General features: G+C 46.7%; 1 protein-coding gene across 3 annotated transcripts in view; it reads left to right on the top strand.

The window, feature by feature from the left end:
- LOC117583591 (ell-associated factor Eaf) overlaps positions 1–20286 on the top strand; it is a 116050-nt gene that overhangs the window by 64874 nt on the left and 30890 nt on the right. For all 3 annotated transcript variants that reach the window (XM_034271980.1, XM_034271981.1, XM_034271982.1), the window contains exons 3-4: positions 5100–5218; positions 5282–5505. In XM_034271980.1, coding sequence (XP_034127871.1) covers positions 5100–5218; positions 5282–5505 — 343 coding nt within the window. The remainder of the gene's footprint in view (positions 1–5099; positions 5219–5281; positions 5506–20286) is intronic.

The following is a 20286-nucleotide window of genomic DNA, read 5'->3' as shown; positions in this document are numbered from 1 at the left end:
CTGTTTTTGTCGTTAGCCTCGGCTTGGCTTTGGCTTTTCCTTTTGGCCCGGCCTGCGGATTGTTGCCTCAGACAATTGCATTGTTGCTGCTGCTGCTGCTGCTTCTGCTGTCTCTGTTGGCCGTTGTCGCAATGCTAGTAATTTGTGCAAATGAGCCTCTAAAAGGCGTGGAGTGGAGGCACTCGGACGTGAGACAAGCCACCCAAAAGGGGCTGGGGGGAATAGAAAAACAAATAAAATAGAAAAAAACGAAATGTTTAAAGCGCCATTCGGCTATGTAAACGATGCGGGCCGCTACCCAAAATGTACACGAAAGGAAAGCTGTTAAATGTTTTTGCCTCGACATTTTCCTTGGATTTCTTTGCCTGCCTGTAAAATGTAATGATAATGCTGCCAAAGACTTGGACTTGATTTGGCAGTTCCTGGCCGTAGAAAATACTTTCATTCATGACATGACATGACGAATCCACTTAGATTTGCTTTTTGCCGAAAACAACAGCACGTGCTTGGGTCGGCTCGCACCGCCGAAAACTACCGCCAAAAGCCATAAAAAACTACGCAACGAAAAAATAAGAAGGGGAACAGCAAAAGTATTTACTACGATAACGCATCGCGGCCGCCTCTGACGTTTCGGTTTCACGCAGAAATCTGAGTCAAAATAAAACCAAAAGTCAACAAAGTGCCAAAGAGCGACACACACGCACGAAGATCGCGAGAGAGAGCGGAGAGTGGAGCGAGAAGAGAGCTTACGAGTCACGCACGACGCACGACGCACGACACGACGCCCGCTCTCGCTCTCGCTCTCAGCGCTCACACACTTTACAGTTACGCACAAATTGTATTTGTTTCTTCTTAATTTTATTCCCTCTCTCTCTCTCTCTTTGCCTTTTTGCCACCAAAAAAAATAATTCAATATTTGTTTGACTTTTTCCTGCTGCTTTTTTTTCGCTCTGTCAGGCGCTACCCGACTTTGAGGCCACATTCGCTGCGTATAAGCCAGGCTTTTATTTACTCACTGTTTATTATTCGCTTTTGGCAGAAAGACAGATAAAAAGAGAGGAGAGTGAGAGACAACAGAAATTATGTGTGTCAGCGGTGGGGCTGGGGCGAGGGAGACGGCGATGAAACCTCCAAATTAACAGCAACAACAGCCAGAAAGAGGTCGCCTTTGCCTTGTTTCAATAAAATGAACAAATAAAGGGGGCAGAAACAACAAATGCAAATTGTGTCATGTGAGAAAAAACTCTCAATGGTGGTGGTGGAGGAGGCGGCGCTATGCTATGGGCATATGGCAAGGAGGCCAATTGACTCACCACACGCAATGCAGACTGGCAGACTGAAAGCAAAACTAACATCAGGATTGCCTTGAACAACAACTAACAACAATCCCAGGCACTTGTCTGCGCTGCGTCTTGGCAAAAAATAAGAAAAAAAAGCAAAAAAACAACAGAATTCATTTGGCAACGTCATGGGCAAATAGCAAAACAACAACAACAAAAACCCCCAAATATGCGAAAACAAAAATACAGCAAAAAATTATTTATAAATAAAAATGCGTAACATTCCCCCGCTGCTCTTGGGGTTTGTTTTGGTTTTCTCGTTTTATTCATGAGCAGCAAGAAACTATTGAGAAGCCATTGAGAATATGGCAAAAGATCTTCACGGACAACTTCCTGTTTTGGATCGATTTGGGTCAAAGTTTGTCATTACAAGGGGTTCAGGTTTGGGTTTGGCTTTGGCCTTCCCTTTTGGCATTCGTATTTACCTTTAGCTTTTAGCTTCAACCTTTTGCCGGAACATTTCCGTCTTTGTTTTCGCTGGCTGGCACACTTGCAGATAATTTTGTACGTACTTTTGTACCTAGTTTTGTGTGTGTGTCTTGGGCATTCTCTCTTATCGTGCAAACTGATAAGCGAAAGCTCTTTCGCAAGGCAAAAACCTCAATGAAGTTGAGTGGCCAGCACCCCACCCCACCCCACCCACTGCCACTCCCCCTGCTCCTACCGCGACTCCTCTTCTAATCAATGAAATCAGGCAGCGACTCTGCTTTCGTTTTTTTGGTGCTTTTATTTGTTGTTTTTCTGGTTTTTTTCGCCCTGCGTATAAATTACACTTGAAAATTGTTTAGATTTTGATTGTCGATATCTGCGGGCTGCCTTCTGCCAGTCGCTTTGTCTCGCTGGAAACACGTTGGGGCGAATTTTCTATAGGGACTTGGGTTGAGGTTGTGTTTTTTTGGGTCGAGGCACTTGCACTTTCCCCTGCAATTTCGGTGAAAGTTGCAACGGAATAAGGTTGGCCCAGCAAAGTCCCAGTACCAGTCGCAGTCGCAGTCGCAGTCGCAGCAATTACCAGCCAAAGTGAATCCCCCCAGCCCATGCCCCAGCACGTGGCTAATTCAATAAACTTTAATTGTAAGCCAGCACAGAAATCACAGCACACACACACACACAGACAAAGTGTGGCTGGAAAAGCAGCAAATTTGAGGCAATTTTCACTAATTTTTGTGCAGCATGCAAACAACTTCCATGGCACCATCTTGCCTCCTGCCTCCTGTCGCTCTTGGGGCATATCATATCGCATCTCTTGTTTCCCCGACATTCGCTGAACATTGCAATGTAATTTTGCTTTCAACACCTATTTCTTTGTTGCCTTTGCCTGCTGCTGCTGCATGCAACTTCGCGTTGCAGCTCCCAGCAAACGTGGGCAAATAATTGCTGGCAAAACAGCAAACGGAAAACGGGCAAGCGGGCCAAACAGAGACAAGACACTTCGTCGAGTGAAAATCATGGCGCATTTCCCAGGCTCAGCGCTGCCAGAGCTGTAGCTGGCCCCAAAATCGGGCGCGAATATATCGCATTTCAATCACGCGCCACAAACAACGATCCTCAGCCTCCTGCCGTTGCTCTCTCTCTCTCTCTCTCTCTTGGGGCAATTTACGTGCGGCCACGCAGGGAGTAAGCCAAAAAGGAGACCTGGTCAGAGAGCAGCACTAACAACGGCCCAGGCCATTCCATGCCATGCCATGCCATGCCACAATGCAACTGCAACTGCAACTGCAGCTTGCAGTTTATTAAAGTTTTGTGGCTGCGCAATGGGGCGGAAAGCAAAGCAAAGCGGGTCGGCCTATTCCCTGGCTAACGGTACCGATTGTGCGCATAAAATGGCCACATCGTGATGGCCCAAACGCCTCGACTGCTGCACACTCCCCCCCTGCACTTTCCTGCACTGCCTATCCACTGTGATGTCTGTCAGGCACGCGCCTTTTGCCGGCCGGCACAAAACACTCAATCTGAGACCGCAGCTAATGCAGCAGCAAAGAGAGAGACTTCTACTACGACTTGGAGATCCAAGAGATTCGAGTGGGAAACGTGGAGCGAAGTGCAGCTTAGACGTTAAAGGAAATGGCGATTTATGCGCAAATTTACTTTTATGCGATTAGCAACGATCTGAAACAGAAATTTATCGGTGAGTTTAGTAAATTTAATTGGGGCGCAACGTACGGCTGAAGGAAGAGGAGCAACGGCAGCTGGGAATTGGCCAGAGAAGGTGCTGGCTGCTCACTCAACAGTGGAGGCTGTCAGCCATGGCCATGGCATTAGACAAAAGGCACAACAGCAGCACAAAACCTGGTAGCAGGGTAATAAAATTTTATGGCTCTGCCAGCAGGAGCGCTGCATTCACTTAAATGCAACAACGGCAACACTGGATGGAGCCTGCCAACTGCCTGCCTGCCTGCCTGCCTGCCTGCGGCTTTTTAGATTGCACAATGTAGTCGTAGAGTCGTAGATTTTGTTGGCCAGAGACTCGGCCGGGCCACGACAGCAGATGGCCAAGAGATAACGAAAGTTGAGAACACACTCTGGTGATAATGAAGGGAAAGGCCCAACCCTCGAACTAAAGTTTGACCGGCAAAAGCTACTTGCGGAGTCCCTCTCCCTGCTAGAGTCTGATGTTGCCACTAAGCCGCTTAAGTCTGAGCATCAATAATTGCTTAGTGCAGCAGCAGCAGCAGCAGCAGTGCATTCAGCGGAGCATAAACAGACAGCCACACCCACAGCACACAGCACACAACCCACTCCACCTGTGTTGTGTGTGTGTGTGTGGGAGGGAGAGGTTCAATGGCGTGCACTTGGAATATTTTAATCCCGGCACGCAGCAAGTGTTCGATGGCATCCTTTGGAACAGTCCTCAACGCTGATGATGGCCATGACGACGTCTCAATTGTTGGCATTTGGCTCAATTATGTCCAAGGGATCGAGGACGAGGGCCAGCGAGAAGAACAGAGGCAAAGTCGCACTCCGTTTGATTACTGGCAGTGTGGAGAGGGCATTCCAAATCAGTTTTTCCGTTTCAAAAATGTTTTGAATTTATGACACGACGCACTGGCAACTGTCAACTGGCAACTGGCAACTGGCGACTGTCGCGTCTTTATGGTGTCCCCATGGCTGTTGGCCCTCATTGTGTTAGGGCCATCGAAAGCTTAGCTGGCTGACTGCATTCTTATGCGAGTTGGCCATTGTCGCTGTCTGCCTTTTGTTCAATTTATTTGAGCGTAAAAACGCTCTTCATAAACCAAATGCAAAAGGATATCATCTCTGATTTTGGCCACTGAAGGTTGCCACAAGGTTAGCTTAAAGCAAAGGCGACCCTGGCAAAGGCGCTCATGGAGCTGCCAAGTAAATGCGTTTCCATCGCTTCAAATATGTGAGGCCATCGGAAAGAGGCCAATTAATGACGAAACAATGACGCGCGGCTGTATCTCTGTGGGCACTGTGGATTGGGGCAGAAATTAGTTAAATGGAAAAATAGTTTTGCGATGTTTTGCATTGAAATGCCGCTGTAGGCGATTATCGCTGAAAAGACCTCGTGGCATTGTTGCTGCTGCTGCTGTGTAAATTGCAATCGCGGCGGTGGCTTTGAAGTCAAAGCTGCCTGCGTGTCTATATCTTTATCTCTTCACACAAAATCTGTACTGTGTAGTGAGTGGGTGTGCAATTAAATCATGTCTTAGAACTAGGCCAACAGCTGTCAATGAGCCTTAAACAAAAATTTGCCATTACTTTTTATATTAAATTCGAAATAATTTCTCATTTCAGCTCGAGGAAACGTCCGTCCAGCGATCATCAGGACTATGGCAGCAATCCGGGCAATGAGGATCAGATGGTGGAATGCAATGCCGCCATGATTCTCATGAAGCTACACAATCCTAATGGCGGTAGGTCGAACCCACACAGAACAGACCCCACAGCCTCAAACTCTCGTTGACATTTATTTCCAGTGTCTGACCATTGTCTGGGCTCCAGTCCCGGCAGCAGCTCATCGGCCTCCTGGAGCTCCGGCTCAGCCTCGCCGCCCCTCAGCGATGATGGCCACGGGCATGGCCATCACAGCCCGAACATATTGTCGCCGCACGATGCGGCCAATGCACGCATACGCACAACATCGGTGTCCACCTCGGACGAGGGCATTGTCATTGATTTCAAGGATGATCGCAAGAAAAAGGTGAGTCGAAGATTCCACTAAAAGATCTAAAGATAAGAACTGAGTCTTGGGGGGAAGGCAGGCGGTCAGGAATGCGGTCGAAAATGTTTTGAGGCGGTAAACAGAGCGTGACATTTGTGTGTGTGTGGGTGTGTGTGTGTGTGTTGCAAGCGCTTTTAATTGCAACTTTGTGCATAGTTTTTAATTGCCATAATTATGTAAATGTCGGTGCGGGTATTTATTTTTGGCACGTCCGCATGGCGTATGCTTGATTCAACATTGCAGCGACACATTGCTCATTACTCATACGCACTGGCACACAGAAGGCAAGACAGGCAGGAGGTGCTGGGCTAAGAGAAATATCAAAAAACAAATAAATGTCGAAAATACTAGAGGAAAAGCAGCAGCAAGCAGAAAGGCAGGGAAAGGGAAAGGGCGATGTGGCACAGCTATCCATGGGTTTTCTCTGAGTTTTTGTGCCCCAGCAATTGCCAACGCATCAATCACACTCTCAAACGCAAACACACACACGGAAAAAAAGGGCAATGTCAGCAGCTCACACACATTCATTACAGCAAAATCAATAGCCCCACACTCCGCCCTCACCCCTGAGACCGAAACGTTTCCACATTTCAGCCATTGGACGCGACTTGGCTCTTTAATTAATTATGTTTGAACTTTAAGGGCCTCGCTCTCCCACCGCCAAAAAATCCAGCAACGAAGACGCCAACTGAAACGGAATCTTACGCAATGGCTGGCCAGACCCGAACGCTGTCCAAGTTCCCCCCGCTGATAGTTTTCGTGGAGCAAGCGGACAGTCTGGCCTTTGTTTGTTTGCCCACAATCTATGTGCCCCAAGCACCCGTCGCCGCCAAAGCCTAGCACAACTTGCTGTATTCATATGTTTGGAAATACATACAGATACATGTCTGGGTGTAGTGTGCCTATATCGTTAGTAACGTTTAAGGGCTCTTAACAGCAAACACACACAAAAGCCTCACCAACAAGCAGCAGCAGGAGGAGGAGAACAAATATCAAAAGTGAACAGCAGCAGCAGCCACGGCACACCACAATTTGCTAACCTTGAAAGTCTGATTAGATTTTTCATATGCTGGTTATGTATATGCCCCAAAGTTTCCGCTGAAAATCTAGCAAAAAAATAAGAGGGGATTCTGCCTAAGCCCCCTACAGATTTCCTTTCATTTCAATTAGTTAAATATTTTCAATTAATGCACAGCAAACCAGCAACCATTTTTTGACCAGCCAGCTGCACTTTCACTTTGGTAACCTGTTGCACAAGCCGCAGCCAAAATAGTTGACCAAAGGCTTCAGCAAAAACTTCCTGCTGCTCGCTGCTGTCCATCTGTTTTTGCCAGTTGTGCATTTAAATTGATGTCAGAGTAGGCAGACACGCCCACATTATCGAAGGGGGAGTGCAGGGAAAACAAACAAATGAATGAATAACAATGGAAAAGTTTATTTTGCCAAGTCAAGGCGTGGCTCTGGTTAATTGAAAAGATATATGCCGCATTTCCGCATCTCGAATCGCAATGCAAAATGCAAGCCACAAGCAAAACAGATGGATGCATGAATAGATGGACGACTGAGCAGATGGATGGAGGGATGGAGGGATAAGTGATCGCAGTTCACTGTAGCTGCTGCCTCTGCCGTTTGCTATTGCGAATCGAAAATGAATGCAATTAATGTCTAATTGTGCGCAATTATTGTCAGATGTCAGTTGTTTTTGTTCGTGGTGGGCCTGTGTGATGTGCCGCAGCCCCAAATCGAATGGAGATCTTCAAGGTGGCCACGTGGCGCATACGTAATGCCAAGCATTACTCATACGCACCGTGTGCGGTTGCTGCAACCTTCGCTTGGAATGGAATCCAAATCAAAATCCAAATCCAAAGTGGAATAAATATAAAGTGCAGCAATGTGAAGTACATAACAAGAAATTACTCATGCGCCGTGTTTGCTCAGCCTTTGTGTCATCAGCGTGCATCATTATGAAGATGATGAAGATGATGATGATGATCATCATCGTCGTTTTGGGTTATTACTTTAAATGCAGATTTATGTGCATTTACTGCCACCCAATGACAATCACGCGCTCGAGCCAGGGACTCGCTCGCTCGCACGCCTTTTAATCAAGGCCTTGGCGGTTGCCGTTTGGCGTTTGCCGTTTGCCGCTGCAAGGCTGCAGTCAAAGCCACCAGAGTCAGAGTCAGAGCCAAAGCCAAAGCCAAAGCGAAACCCCAAGGCATCCGCAAGCCGCAATGGGTGGTTAAACGTTGCGGCTATAAATTTATATGCAGACACACACACACACATGGGCCCCGGTTCGCCAAAGGAAGTGCCCAAGCGCACAAGTGGGCAAGCGCTTGCTGACACACAAATGGAAGGACACCGAGCGGGTGGCGCTGGCGTTGGGTGTTGAAATTATAAATTAAACTACTATGATTGCATGTGACAAGCAATTAGAGCAAGCAACTTAGTCCGAAGAGTCCGAGAATTCTGTTGCTAGTTTTCCCCGCAGCTTTTCCAATACGCGCTCGTGTGGATCCCCACCAATTTGCTCCACACACCGCACACCGCACACTGCATATTCCCTTTGTCGATGCGGCTAATTGCATGTGCCCCCCAGTCCCTATTCTGCTCTGTTCGGCTCTCCCTGCCATATACTATGCACTTTATTCCAACTAATTTGTTTTATAATATCAAAAGGCAGCAAAAACGAAACACACACACACACACACAAATTATAGTGCAAAATGCGCGGCAGACAGCGCGGCGTGTGCAAGGCGATGACTAAGGGTTGGGTGTGGGTAGGGGGTAGCTGAGGGTTGTGTGTGTGTGTGTGTGTGTGTGTTGCGGTTAGCTGGCATTAAGCTTTCGCAACTGCCTGACAGTTGAAAGCGGCAACAAAAATCGCTGAAAACACACAGAGAGTGCGAAAGGGGGAAACGGTGCACTCGCGGCCAGCCAATATGGCGCGGCACACGTGTCTAAGTTTTTGTGTTTGTATGGGTAACAGTGTGTGACTGCAAGTGTGTGTGTGTGTGTGTGTGCATGCCACCGGCTTAGCTGCTTTTCTGTGTGTTTTATTTGACAAATGTGCAGCTGGCCGAAGGCAGAACAAGAAGCAACTGCATTTGCCCTTTCCCCTTTAAATGAGCTTAAATTTATTTTCGTATTTATGATTTTTGGTTTTGGTTTGGCCTGCATTAGTTCCTCCTTCATATTTGTTTGCTTAACTTTGTGCAATTTATTTTTAAACACCAAAGCAAGCAGCAACCAGAAATCAAAGCAGCGAAGCCAACACGAAAATATGTTAAAATTTAATTAAATTTTTGCGCTCTGCAGCAACCTTGAATCAACATTCACTCTGCACAGAGATACACAGAGCTACAGATACAGATATTGGCAGCAGTCACCTGAATAGCAATTGCTGCCTTTGGCACTTGCCTGCCACTTGGCTACATAAAGCCACACACAGCATCGACGTCAACGCGGTGCTCGGTGCTCGATTGCTCGCCTTCTCATATGGCAGTAGACCTTGAATTCTGATTAGGAAGCGATTTAAATGTAGCTCTCAGTCACCGCTCTCTCTCTGCCCGCTTGCGCGTGAATTTATTGAGTTATTATTAAAAGTTAATTGTGCTGCTAAAAGCCATTTGTCTCTCCACCATGCTGCGATGTGTGCAATTGCCGTGGCATTAGCGCAACAATTGCAAATGACTTGGCCAAAGTGTCGACGACTTGGCTGCCTGCGTTGGCTGTTTGCTTGATTGGGACAGAGAACACAGAGACACTCGGGGGAGACGGGTCGTGTATGAGTAATGACTGAGAAGCGAAACAGCTGGGCACAAATGTAATTATACCTTAAAGGAGAACGAAATGACAGGCAGGCTGGCAGTCCAACCTACATACACCCAAACATCAAATAGAATCCCCAAATGGTTTACTTGGCCACACAAAATGTAGTTTCATTTAGTTGAATTTCTATTTGAATTTCGCATTTACATTTTGTGCATTTTGCACAGTCAAATCAACCGCAAAATTGTGAGTTTATTTATGTATTCCTCAAGCGAAACTCTGAGGCTGTCAAATGCCGCCTTTTGTTGTACAATTGCAGCCACAATCCGTCAAAAGTCAGCTGCAGGAGTGCCCCCAGACAAATAGCCATCCATTCGTGCGTGTCAGTATGCGTGCCATGAGTGTGTGTGTGTGTGTGTGTGTGTGAGTGTCTGAGTGTGTGTGTGTGTGTGGGAGAAACGAACTCATAAATTTGTCATAATTGCAGCAATATGACTAAAGCAAAGTGCCATTGGAGCAGCAAAATAAAAATGCAATAAAAATATCTCAAATGGCAGCAGCGGGGGAGCAGCAGAAGTGTGGAAGATTTTCCGTATTGGAACATTTAAATGCAATTTTAGACACTCTTGTCCACGCAGCGCGAGATCTGTGCCAAGTGCAAGCAAAAATGCAACAAATTCAGCGCCAAATGTTCATGTTCAAGGTGACAAAAATGCCAAAAATGAACCAACACGAACCACGAACCAAAAACGAGCTCATCGTTTGGCCTCGCTTGCAATTTTGTTGCATCTTCGATACGTCTATATTTGTCTTCCATGGGGGAATTTCTGTTCACTCTTGTTCACTCTGTTGCCCTATTATGTCCACTGTTCAACGCTGCAGTCGCTGTCATCCGCATCCAAAAAAGCACAACGCCGAATGCGGCATTTGGCATTGGGCGGAGGCGGAGGCGGAGACGGAGGCACACTCCGCACCGCCCGCTGACACACTTTTGCCGGCACAGCCTGCTGCTCCATATTCAATATACACATCAGATCTGTGTCTATATCGTGTCTTTTATTTTAGTATCCCTGTCCCCATTTTGGATGCAAGGTGGCGGCGGTACGCTATACATTGTGGTCAAGTTGTGGAATGCATTTGCAATGTTTGCGAAACATCTTTTGGCAAAACGTTTGCCACGAGCCACAAATGACACACAGCCGCTGCCCCTCCCCGCTCTGCCACGCCACACACCAAAAAGTCTCATTTCGATTTCATTTTACATGTAGAGTAGCAGCAGGGAGAGTCCAGGGACAGGGACAGTGGCAGTGGCAGTGTGCAAGGGCTGCCCGGCGAATTGGCCTAGTTTCAGGCGTACCACAACAAAATGGCGGCCCTTGCAAAACTGTTGTCGTGGCTGTACTTTTTCCACAGCGCCGCGTGTGCAATGCCAGCTCAGTGTGCAGTTTTCTAGGTTACAGCAGACCGTATATAGTACATTTCTATGTACATTTATGTATGTGGACAATGCTTGTATGCGGATGCGAATGCGAATGCGAATGATGATGCCGCACTGTTGCAGGCCACAGCGTTGCGCCGGCCGGCAAAAGCGAATGTTGCGCAACAAACAGCAGCGCCTAGGCCATGAAAATGCATTTCTCTTGCTCTCTCTCCCTCTCCATCTCCCTCTTTGTCACTGTGTATCTCGTTTGCCATGCGCACTTACTCACTCACTTCCGCTCAGCAGGCACTTCTCTCTCTCTCTCTCTCTCTCTCTCTCCCACTGTCGCACACAGTCAAGCTTTGCTGTTGATGATGCACTTGGGGTTGGCTGTCGGTGGTGGGGTCTGTGGGGGGGTGTGCTGTGTGCTTTAAGGGCTACGGGGCAGCGCGCGATGTAGGAGGTGCAACGGCACGTGTTCGCACACAGATGCACAAATTGTGTGCAATTTATCGCTGCCAACGCTGCAGCTGACGCTGACGCTGACGCTGACTGCGCTCTGACGTCCTCAAATGGCACGGCACAGCAGGGAAATGTGGCTAAATCTGGCCACAGTTTTGTGGCACTTTTGGGGGTTAGCCAAAGTAATTCATGTCGAGCAGATATGAGCTTTTAATTGGGTTTCTCAGCTGAGATGACAGCTCGTGGAATGATTTCCCAACTCTCTGTTAGAGTCACTCAATTTGTGCACCGATCACTGATCACCGGCATGCCTCGTTGAGCATATTTATACGTTTGCCCCAATCAATGCTAACCACAGCCAAACACATGTATTTTCGCTCATACTTCAATTTCAATTAATTCTGCTCCAAACCATAAATTAAAGCAGCAGATCGGCAGGTCAGGCAGATCCACAGCCATCTCCATCCGCTCTTGCTATGCAGCAGTCCACTTAATTGTATAATAAACATTTTTCGGGATATGCGAATGCGAATGCATCGCTCGATTCACTTTTCATGGCTAATTAATTTTCGCATTGCGCAAAATGAATTCATAATGCGAAATGCCATGAATATGCAAACGTGCGAGTATATTACCCCCCCCCTCCCGACCCACTGCATTGTATACATATAAATATATCTGAAATTTATTGTTGGCGTCGCCGCAGTCGCCATAATTAAAAGCCAAGCAAGCGGCAGCCAGAAGCCAGTAGCAAGCGCCCGCCAGGTGATTTCATTTGCAAGTTGTTTGGCTCAGTTTTTGCTTTGTATTTTGTTTTGGCTTTTGATATGGCAATCTTTGTGGCTAATTATACGCTAAGTTGACTGATCGAGCGGGCGTTGAGGGCAGCAGCTTCCCCCTCGCTCCATTGCTGAGGCTTACATCACTCACAGCAGGCGGGGCATGGTCGGCCAGGGGTTTGTCAAACAAATGGCACAGCGTGCATGTGTGTTTCTATTGCATTTGTTTTATTAATATTTAAGCGCTCAATTGCTGGATGAGCCAGGGGTTGGGCCATGCCTCTCTCGAGTACGTACACGTGTCTTGCATGGCTCCAAGTGCGCAACAAGCTGACGTCAGCAGTGTCAGTGGCAGCAACAGCAACAGCAGCAGCAGCAGCAGAGACTGCAGCTGAGGCAGTGGTAGTGACTCGTTGACATTTGCCTTTGGTGGGCGTGTATTCCTCTGTGGAAAGGCAAGACCGGCTTAATTAAAGCAGAGCAATAGCATCGGCACGCCTCACAGCTCGTTGCCTGGTGCAACCCCACAAATGTTGACAGCCGCTGAAGCTGAAGCGAGGCACTTGTGGGCGGGAAGCAGCAAAACTGCATCAAAATTCAAATGCCGGCAATGTCAGGGCTGTCCACAGAGGGGGGAAGGCAGTAAAGTGCAGAGGCATGGGCCGTAGGCACTGGCAAGAGCAGTAAGAAATAGCTATAGAGATGGTAGGCAAATGGAGGAGAGTTTAACTTGGAAATATCTTTGTGCATGACTCACACAAACGGCTCCAAGGCGGTGCATTTTCTGCTTCCCTTCCATTGATATATTTTCTACAATCGTTTATTATATTTAGAGCTCATTCAACAATGAATTTCTTGGTATACATTATGATGTATAGTCGCTGGCAGATTGTATTCTCCGTCGACAAACAAATGTTCGCAGAAATGTTTGCAACAAGTCAGAGGAAAGGCAATTCATTTTCACCCAAGCAGCAAACATGACAGCAGCTCTCGTTTCGGTTTTGTTTGCTGCTTGTTTTTCCTCGCATACTTAAAAGAGAAGAACATCAGCGGTGGTATGTGCGTGTGTGTGTGTGTGTGTGTGTCTCTGTTTGAGGTAAAAAACAAAACAGAGCAAAACGAAACGAAACGGAAAACAAAAAGTTGGGCAAAGTCAGCGGCCAACACACACACAGGGAGAATCAGAGGGAGAGGGAGAGAGAGAGAGTCACACACCAAAGCGAAGGCAAATTGCGGGCCAAAAGCAGAAGTGCCGACAAACACACACACACACAGAAGCACACTTAAGCGCACACACACACACACACACACACACACACACAGGGAAACATTAGTTGGCAGCGGGTAAAGGAATTGCAAATGTATTCAAGGTCAGGGCAGACATGAAAAACGAGTAACGCCGCCGTCAACGCAGGCAGCAGGCAGCAGGCAGTGGCAGTGAGCCGACAGAGGCCGAGAGTGCCACAGGGGAAGATTCCCAGTGGGTGGATGAGCCACCCACACACACACAGAGCAGCAGAGGGGCAGCAGAAGCAGAAGCAGAAGCAGCAACTAAAATCAATATGGCAACACTTTTAAGGGTTGCGGCGAAAAACCGCCAAACCCTTGAAACCAGCAACCCGCACCGCAAAAGGGAAAACAAGAACAAAGAGTCGCCTGGGGGGGGAGGGAAATCAACGTCATCAGAGTGGTTCAGTGGGTCGTCATAAATAATGCTTCGGTTTTCCCGCGCATTTTCGGCTCTCTCTCTCTCTGTCTCTCTTTCGCACTCGCTGCTCAAAGAGCACAAATATGGCGGCCTACGAAGCCGGGTTCGAGTCGAGAACATTGCGCAGGCTTCAACGAGAGAGAGAGAGAGAGAGAGAGAGAGAGAAGCTCTGCTCGCTGCTTAGGCGAAATTTAAAATCGGGAATACATTTAATTATAGCCAGAAACCACTCAGAGGGCGACACCATTCTAATTAAGTCCAGCCAATTACACGCAACAACAGCATCAGGCAGCAGGCAGCAGGCAGAAACCAGCAGCCAGCTGCCATCAGCCAGAGAATTGCAAATTGCAAAATTAAGTTTGAGTTTTTCCTTCATCGCCTCTGCAAATGAATCGATAATGGTTCAAGGTTAGCTTGCGTGACATTTACCGCACCAGTCGCCGGGCGAGCAACAATTTGGGAGGGGGGAGTGGGAGCCGAGCCGCTCTGCACGGTGCGGCAGTAATTGGAAAAGTCAGACTGAAGTAACCGTAAAGTGAAGTAAACTAAAGTGGAGGGGCAAAGCTAAGCCCCAGTTGCGTGTGCCATCATCATTATGGCGATTGTTGGCACGAGTATAGAAACGGCGACTGGCAGACCGGCAGACCGGCAGCCGACTGGGCGTATGTGCGATATTGCATTTATGTATTGATTTTTATCCAGAGCTGCCTGCCAACCCAAACCCCAGAACCAGTTATTATCATAATTATTGCATGGAATTTCCCATGCGAAATGCAAATAGATTTCTTATTCAAATTGCAAACATTTCCTAATGCCATTTCCTAATCCCCCCCCCGTTTCTCTCTCTTTGCAGGTGAGTAATTTGTCGCTGGAGACAGGCTAATGTCTTCTAATTGACTTCTGTGAGTATAAAGCGATCCAATCATCATATTCTATAAATACCAGCCCATACTCGTAAGCATATCCGTGTGGGCAGCGTGCTAAAAGAGTGGAGACCTTGACATGTCAGCAGCAAAGTTTTAAAAAAAAAATAAATGGTAACTCAATCGGATTGGAAAGTTGTCTGCTCCTCGAGCGTCTGGAGTGGGTGGTTCTCGGGGTCTATGCTCCCAAAAGTATGCCACTGGCAGCACTCGATCCTTCACACAGCACGCCTCAATTGTTTTAATTAGCATAATGACACTTAACAGTGTCTAGACGGCAACAAACAGCAGCAGTGCTCGTATTTGTTTTTTAGTCTGCTTCTGCCTTTGCTGCTTTTTCTCCTTTTTGCTGCTAGAAGTTCCCATGCTCCCAAAATCCGGCATAAATCTGAGTAAAAACGGCGACATGCCCGTGTGCCCCTTTTTGTGTGCCATTCCGGTCTGGTCAGGCTTTTTGCTGCTTTGGCCAATTAATTGGTTAAACATAAATCAAAATGCTGTGTTTGGCCAAAGCAAATTTGTGCTTAGCTGCCCAAAAAGTGCTTTCAATTTGGGAGGAAAAAGCTGAAAGCTGAAAGCTGCAAGAAAAACCCCATTGTAAATTTACCGCCTGGCAACAGTTTTTCGTGTACAATGCCGAATGCATTTCTGTCGAAAAAACAAAAACATCGAACGATTTGCGAAAGTGTTTATCAATGTTTAACAATTAGTCATGAGGAAGAGCGACGCAGATAAAGCTAGAGAGAGAGAGAGTGAGAGTGAGAGTGAGAGAGATATTTTCAGGCACACACACGCACACACCTTTGGCCATAATAATAATCATTATAATAAAATAAAAACCGCTGGCCACTTGGCCTTGGACTAGGTTGATTGCATTCTAGCGGTCAATGCCGCCGCCGGCGTTGACGTTGACGTTGCCGACTAACAACAACAACAGCAGCAGCAGCAGCAACGAAAATTGAAAACGATCGCTTAGCTGCTGTCTCTGTCTTGCTGCCAGCCCTTGGCCAGCTTTCTCCATCTCTTTCCGGCATGCGCTGCGTTCAAATTGTATTTCAAATTAATATTCGCTCTCTCACTCACACTCACACGCGCTCTCCGCTCTCCGCTCTCTCTCTCTCTCATAGTATTAAAAATTGTATTTATTTGTTTTGTTTTTAGTGTTTGTTTTTTTCTGTTTTTTTTTTTTTTTGCAATGACAAAAGAAAAATATCGGAGAAGCCAACAAACAACATTTTCGAATCAACAGCAGCGGCAGCAGCAGCGGCAGCGGCAGCGGCAGCAACTATTTATAAAATGCGCTTGCCTGGCCAAAGTATCTCGCTCTCCCTCTATCTGTTGCTCACTTTGTATTCGTGTGTGTGTGTGTGCCCGTGCGAGACCTGCAATGCCGGAAAGCAATAGCAAAGAAAGAAAAAAACGTCGTCAGAGCATCGCTGTGACGCCAGCCCATGACGACAGTTCGCACTCACTCAGCGGCAGCAATACGAAGTATCTTTTGGATACATTTCAAAACAGAAATAAACACATAAAAACCGCCCGACGCCGGTTTACCTTTGAATGGCATTTGCATAACAAGTGTCAAGCCGAGAATCTCAGCCAAGCCATCCTCCAGTTAAATCGGCTTGAAGAAGATCCTTCGCTCTCTCTCTCTCTCTGCCCACATAAATAATTCAGAATTTAGAATACGTTTCGGATCTGTTCTGTTCTGTTCTGTGCTGTTTCCAGCCACAGTGCATTCAACCTCTGCGAGGGGTTTCGGTTTCGGTTTCGGGTTCGGGTTCGGGTTCGCTCGCCCCGAGTGCCCCCGGCCGACTCGGGCGTCAGTTCATTCGCTTCTGGCAAATATTTAAATATAAAATACTCGTAACTACGCGCCAGTATTATTAGCCATAATACGCAAGTGCTGCCCCGCACCGGGCATACAAATTGTATTATTTTGTATTTCAATTAAATGTTGTAGCTGCTGCTGCAGTCTAGCTTCTCTGTATATTTCCTGTTTTTCAGCAGCATAGCAGACATGCCGAGAGTGAGCATCCCATGATAAATGATAAATTACCACTTAGTTAGTCTTTGTTTGAACCCAATCGCTTTTGGATACGCTCAAGATCACGTCATCGCTCCGAAACAGGTTGCACTGCAGGCAGAATTGATGAGACAGTGGCGGCGGCAGCAGCAACAAATCTGTAGGAAATAAACCGTTGAATGTTATGATTTTAATGGCCCCAAAAGCAGTTAGCTAAACGCTTTCTCCATTGCTCAAACAAACACACACAAAAACTCCAAGCGAGAAACAACCTGCCGAAAAGATAACCAACCTGTGGGCTGGCATAACCTTGACGTCGCATGCAATCGGGCAGGCCAGAAATATACTGGAATTATTCACACATTCACACTTTTTTGGCAACGCACTCATTTCTGGCCTTGCAATGCTTAGGTTTGGGTTTTTTGAGTGCCCAGAGGCAGCTACTCCCAGCCCACTTCCTGTACGGCTTAGAGCAGCCGCGACTCCCCTCATTGCTGTGGCCTGTGTGGGCGAGGCTAGCTGGTTCAGGTGCTTTCAGATCTTTAGATCTCGGATCCGCTGACCGCCTCGCACATGATGAATGACTGCAACATTTATAAATATAAACAGAACACACAAACCACAACACACACTCGTTTGAGCAGCGAAAGCCGTCGAGCAGGCCAGCAGCCATCATCATAATGAAATAAGCTAAGCATAACAAATGCGTCGAAATATTTGCGACAGGTTGCAATAGCCCCAGCAGACAGCCAACATTAGGGGGGGTAAGGGAGCAAAAAAAATTATATAAAATCAGCGAGCGAAAACAGCAAAAGCAACAGCAAAAACCCCGAGTCACTCGATGTGCATGGCCTTGAAGATTTCGCTACAAGCAGCAGGAAAACAAAAAAAAAACCCAACACCAGAATGAATATCATAAAAATATTCACACAAAACAACACAAAATGAAAGCAAGCCACAACAAAAAATAAAGCTAATAATGAAAGCCACTAATTTGCAGCAACAAAAAATAAATTTAAAAAAAAAACACACACACATTAATAAATGCAATAAAAGGAGAAGAAAATGTTGAATAGAGTTTACAGATAAATCCGAGCAGCATTTATGATTATTCCTGATTGAATTGTCATTCGATTTGGTCAAACACTAAGTGTACTTTTGTTCTATTCAAATGATTGTCAGGGATTGGCATCAAAATTACATCAAAATGTACAAGTAAATGTACATAAAAATATGTACATACATATTTACATACTCGCCTGTTCAATTTTCAATTAAAATTTTTTGAATCGCATTGTGGCCGGTGAAGTGGCTTTTGGGCCAAAATATTGATTAATTGCAGTCATGAGGTTAATAGGATTACAAATTGTTTGTTGTTGTTGCTTTTGCTGCCGCTGCTGCACGCTAGAGGGCGTGCCAAGTAATGCTGTGTGTGCGGATCGTCAACGATTTTGACAAGTCAACAACGAGATTTGACTGGCGCGCAGGAGATTGATGTCGAATGACTTGCCACCTGCCATTGGCCTCTAATTCGACGCAAAAACAAAAAGAAGCAAACTCTTAGCAAAATCTCCTGTAAGCCTGTAAGCCGCTTTCCGAAATGTTCGGATGCCCACTTGCAACGCTGCTGCTTGCTGTCTGTGTCTCTGGTTTCATGGGGCAACTGTTGATTTGTGGTTTCTTAGTCATTGTCATTTGCATTTCCTTAACCGCAATGTCTTGAGGTCACTCTGGCAGCTATGATTTTATTACAAACTGAAATGCAACCGCACAACAGCAACATTGTGCCGGCTTTTGTTTAAACTTTGGACACAGACACAACGGGAATTTCCACAGCAAAAGCCACTCTAATTGCCATTGTATGACTGGCAACAACTACAAGTGCAGCAGCAGCAGCAGCAACAATTGCAAAAAGCTTCATCATCATTACAAGCCGGACAGGGGGGTTATTGCTGTTGCAGCAGCTATTGCTTTTGGCGTCAAGCTGTCTGAGTCGAGTCGAGTCGAGTCGAGTGGCGCGGCTTTTCCAGCCATTCACTCGCATGCATTTTTTATATTTTCCAACTACCAGCAGCAGCAACAACATTCGAGCCGCTTTTATGTATTTATTTACTACATATGTATGGACGCCTTAATTAACCAAAAACCCATCGTATGCTGTTGCTTTTTGGTGTGGTTTTTCTTCGTATGTTTATCGCGACTTACTGACTAATTATTGCTTTATGAGCTGGAACGTTCTTTCCTGGAGTGTGCACTCCACTCATAAATCCCACCCAAAACGGCCACGGAAAAATAATTACTCAAAAAGTAGGTGGCAAGGGGCGGTTGCAGGTGCCCCAGGCTGGTGCAGACACAGACACAGACACAGACACACGCGGCACATTGCGTGCAATTTCCAACTGAAAAGCGTAAATTATGGCGCTATTTATTTATGTTGCTGCTTTTATTGCCGTGTGCCAGTTGCATTTGTTTAAAATGCCATTTGACAAACATCAAAGCCGTTAAATGTTACTGTGACATGTGGCAGGCAGGCAGGCAGGCAGTCAGGCAGGCAGTGCCCCCAAAGGACTCTCCATTGGGGGTGTTTGCAGTGCCTGGGTCTTAGGGCCAATTAGATGAGTGAAATGTGTCACCGAGCGAGGTAGAGGTAAGTTCCCCAACAACGTTTATGCACCCTGCACCCTTTGGACTACTCAATTACAGCTTGTGTTGAAATAGGTGGAGGGGAAGTACCTTTTTACAGACAATAAATGTCAGTCCGGGGTCTGGGTCCAAGTCTGAGTAATGCAGAAATTCCAAGGAAATGGCTCGCTCGCTCGCTCGCTTATCGCGGCAGCTCGCTCTTGACCAACATTTCATTCAGTCCAAAGCCCCAGTACCGATGCACATTTCACATAGATTCGCAATTATATTAAAGTGCTTTGGCAGTAAACAAAATTCCGGATACGAGCGGCAGGGAGATGAAAGCAGAGCAGCAGCCAAAGAGAAGAGTTCTGGCGTGGAGGAGAGTGGTAAGTGCAGAGTGGATAGAAAAAAAAAACGGATCTGGTTTGCTGACACAGCACAAAGGACTCCTCTTCGCATCTAAAAAGGGACTTGCTGACATTTTTCCTACCCGGCAAACCCAACCGCTTTTCCTGATTCCTTCTGGCCCTGCTGCTCTGTTTTCCCTTTTTTTTTTGTTGCTGTCATTTGATAGACGTAGTTTATTCCTCTATATAGACAGTTTTGTATCCCTCCCCCTGCCACTGTCCACTGCCCCACCGCAGGTCACACAAGTCGAAAAGCCAAAGCCGAATCCTAGGCACTCAAAGCTTTTTATTTCCCTTTTTTTTGCCCATTTGTTTTCGCATCGTTGTTGCTTCTATTTCTTTATTTTGTGTTGCCCCTTTTCTGGGCGTTGCCATGGAAAAGCGTTTTGTCAAAGCGACAGGTGAGCTGGCTGCTGGCTGCTGGCATGCTTAAATATTTAAACAGCGAGTGGACCGGCTCGGCCTGGCCAGATGCTGATGCTGCTGCTGCTGCTGCTGCTGAGGCCGAGGTGTTGGTAGGTAGGCGGAGGCCAAAGGTAAAAATAAACGATGCCCTGGTTAATGGCAGAGAATCAGCCAAGCAAGGAGCCAAGCGAAGAGGCCTCAAAATAGCAAGAGAGGCAGTAGTGGGCGTGG

Source organism: Drosophila guanche, unplaced genomic scaffold (genome assembly GCF_900245975.1).
Source record: "Drosophila guanche unplaced genomic scaffold, DGUA_6, whole genome shotgun sequence".
Lineage (NCBI taxonomy): Eukaryota > Metazoa > Arthropoda > Insecta > Diptera > Drosophilidae > Drosophila > Drosophila guanche.
The sequence above is the reverse complement of the archived record's forward strand: the minus strand, read 5'-3'. Positions and strand labels throughout refer to the sequence as shown.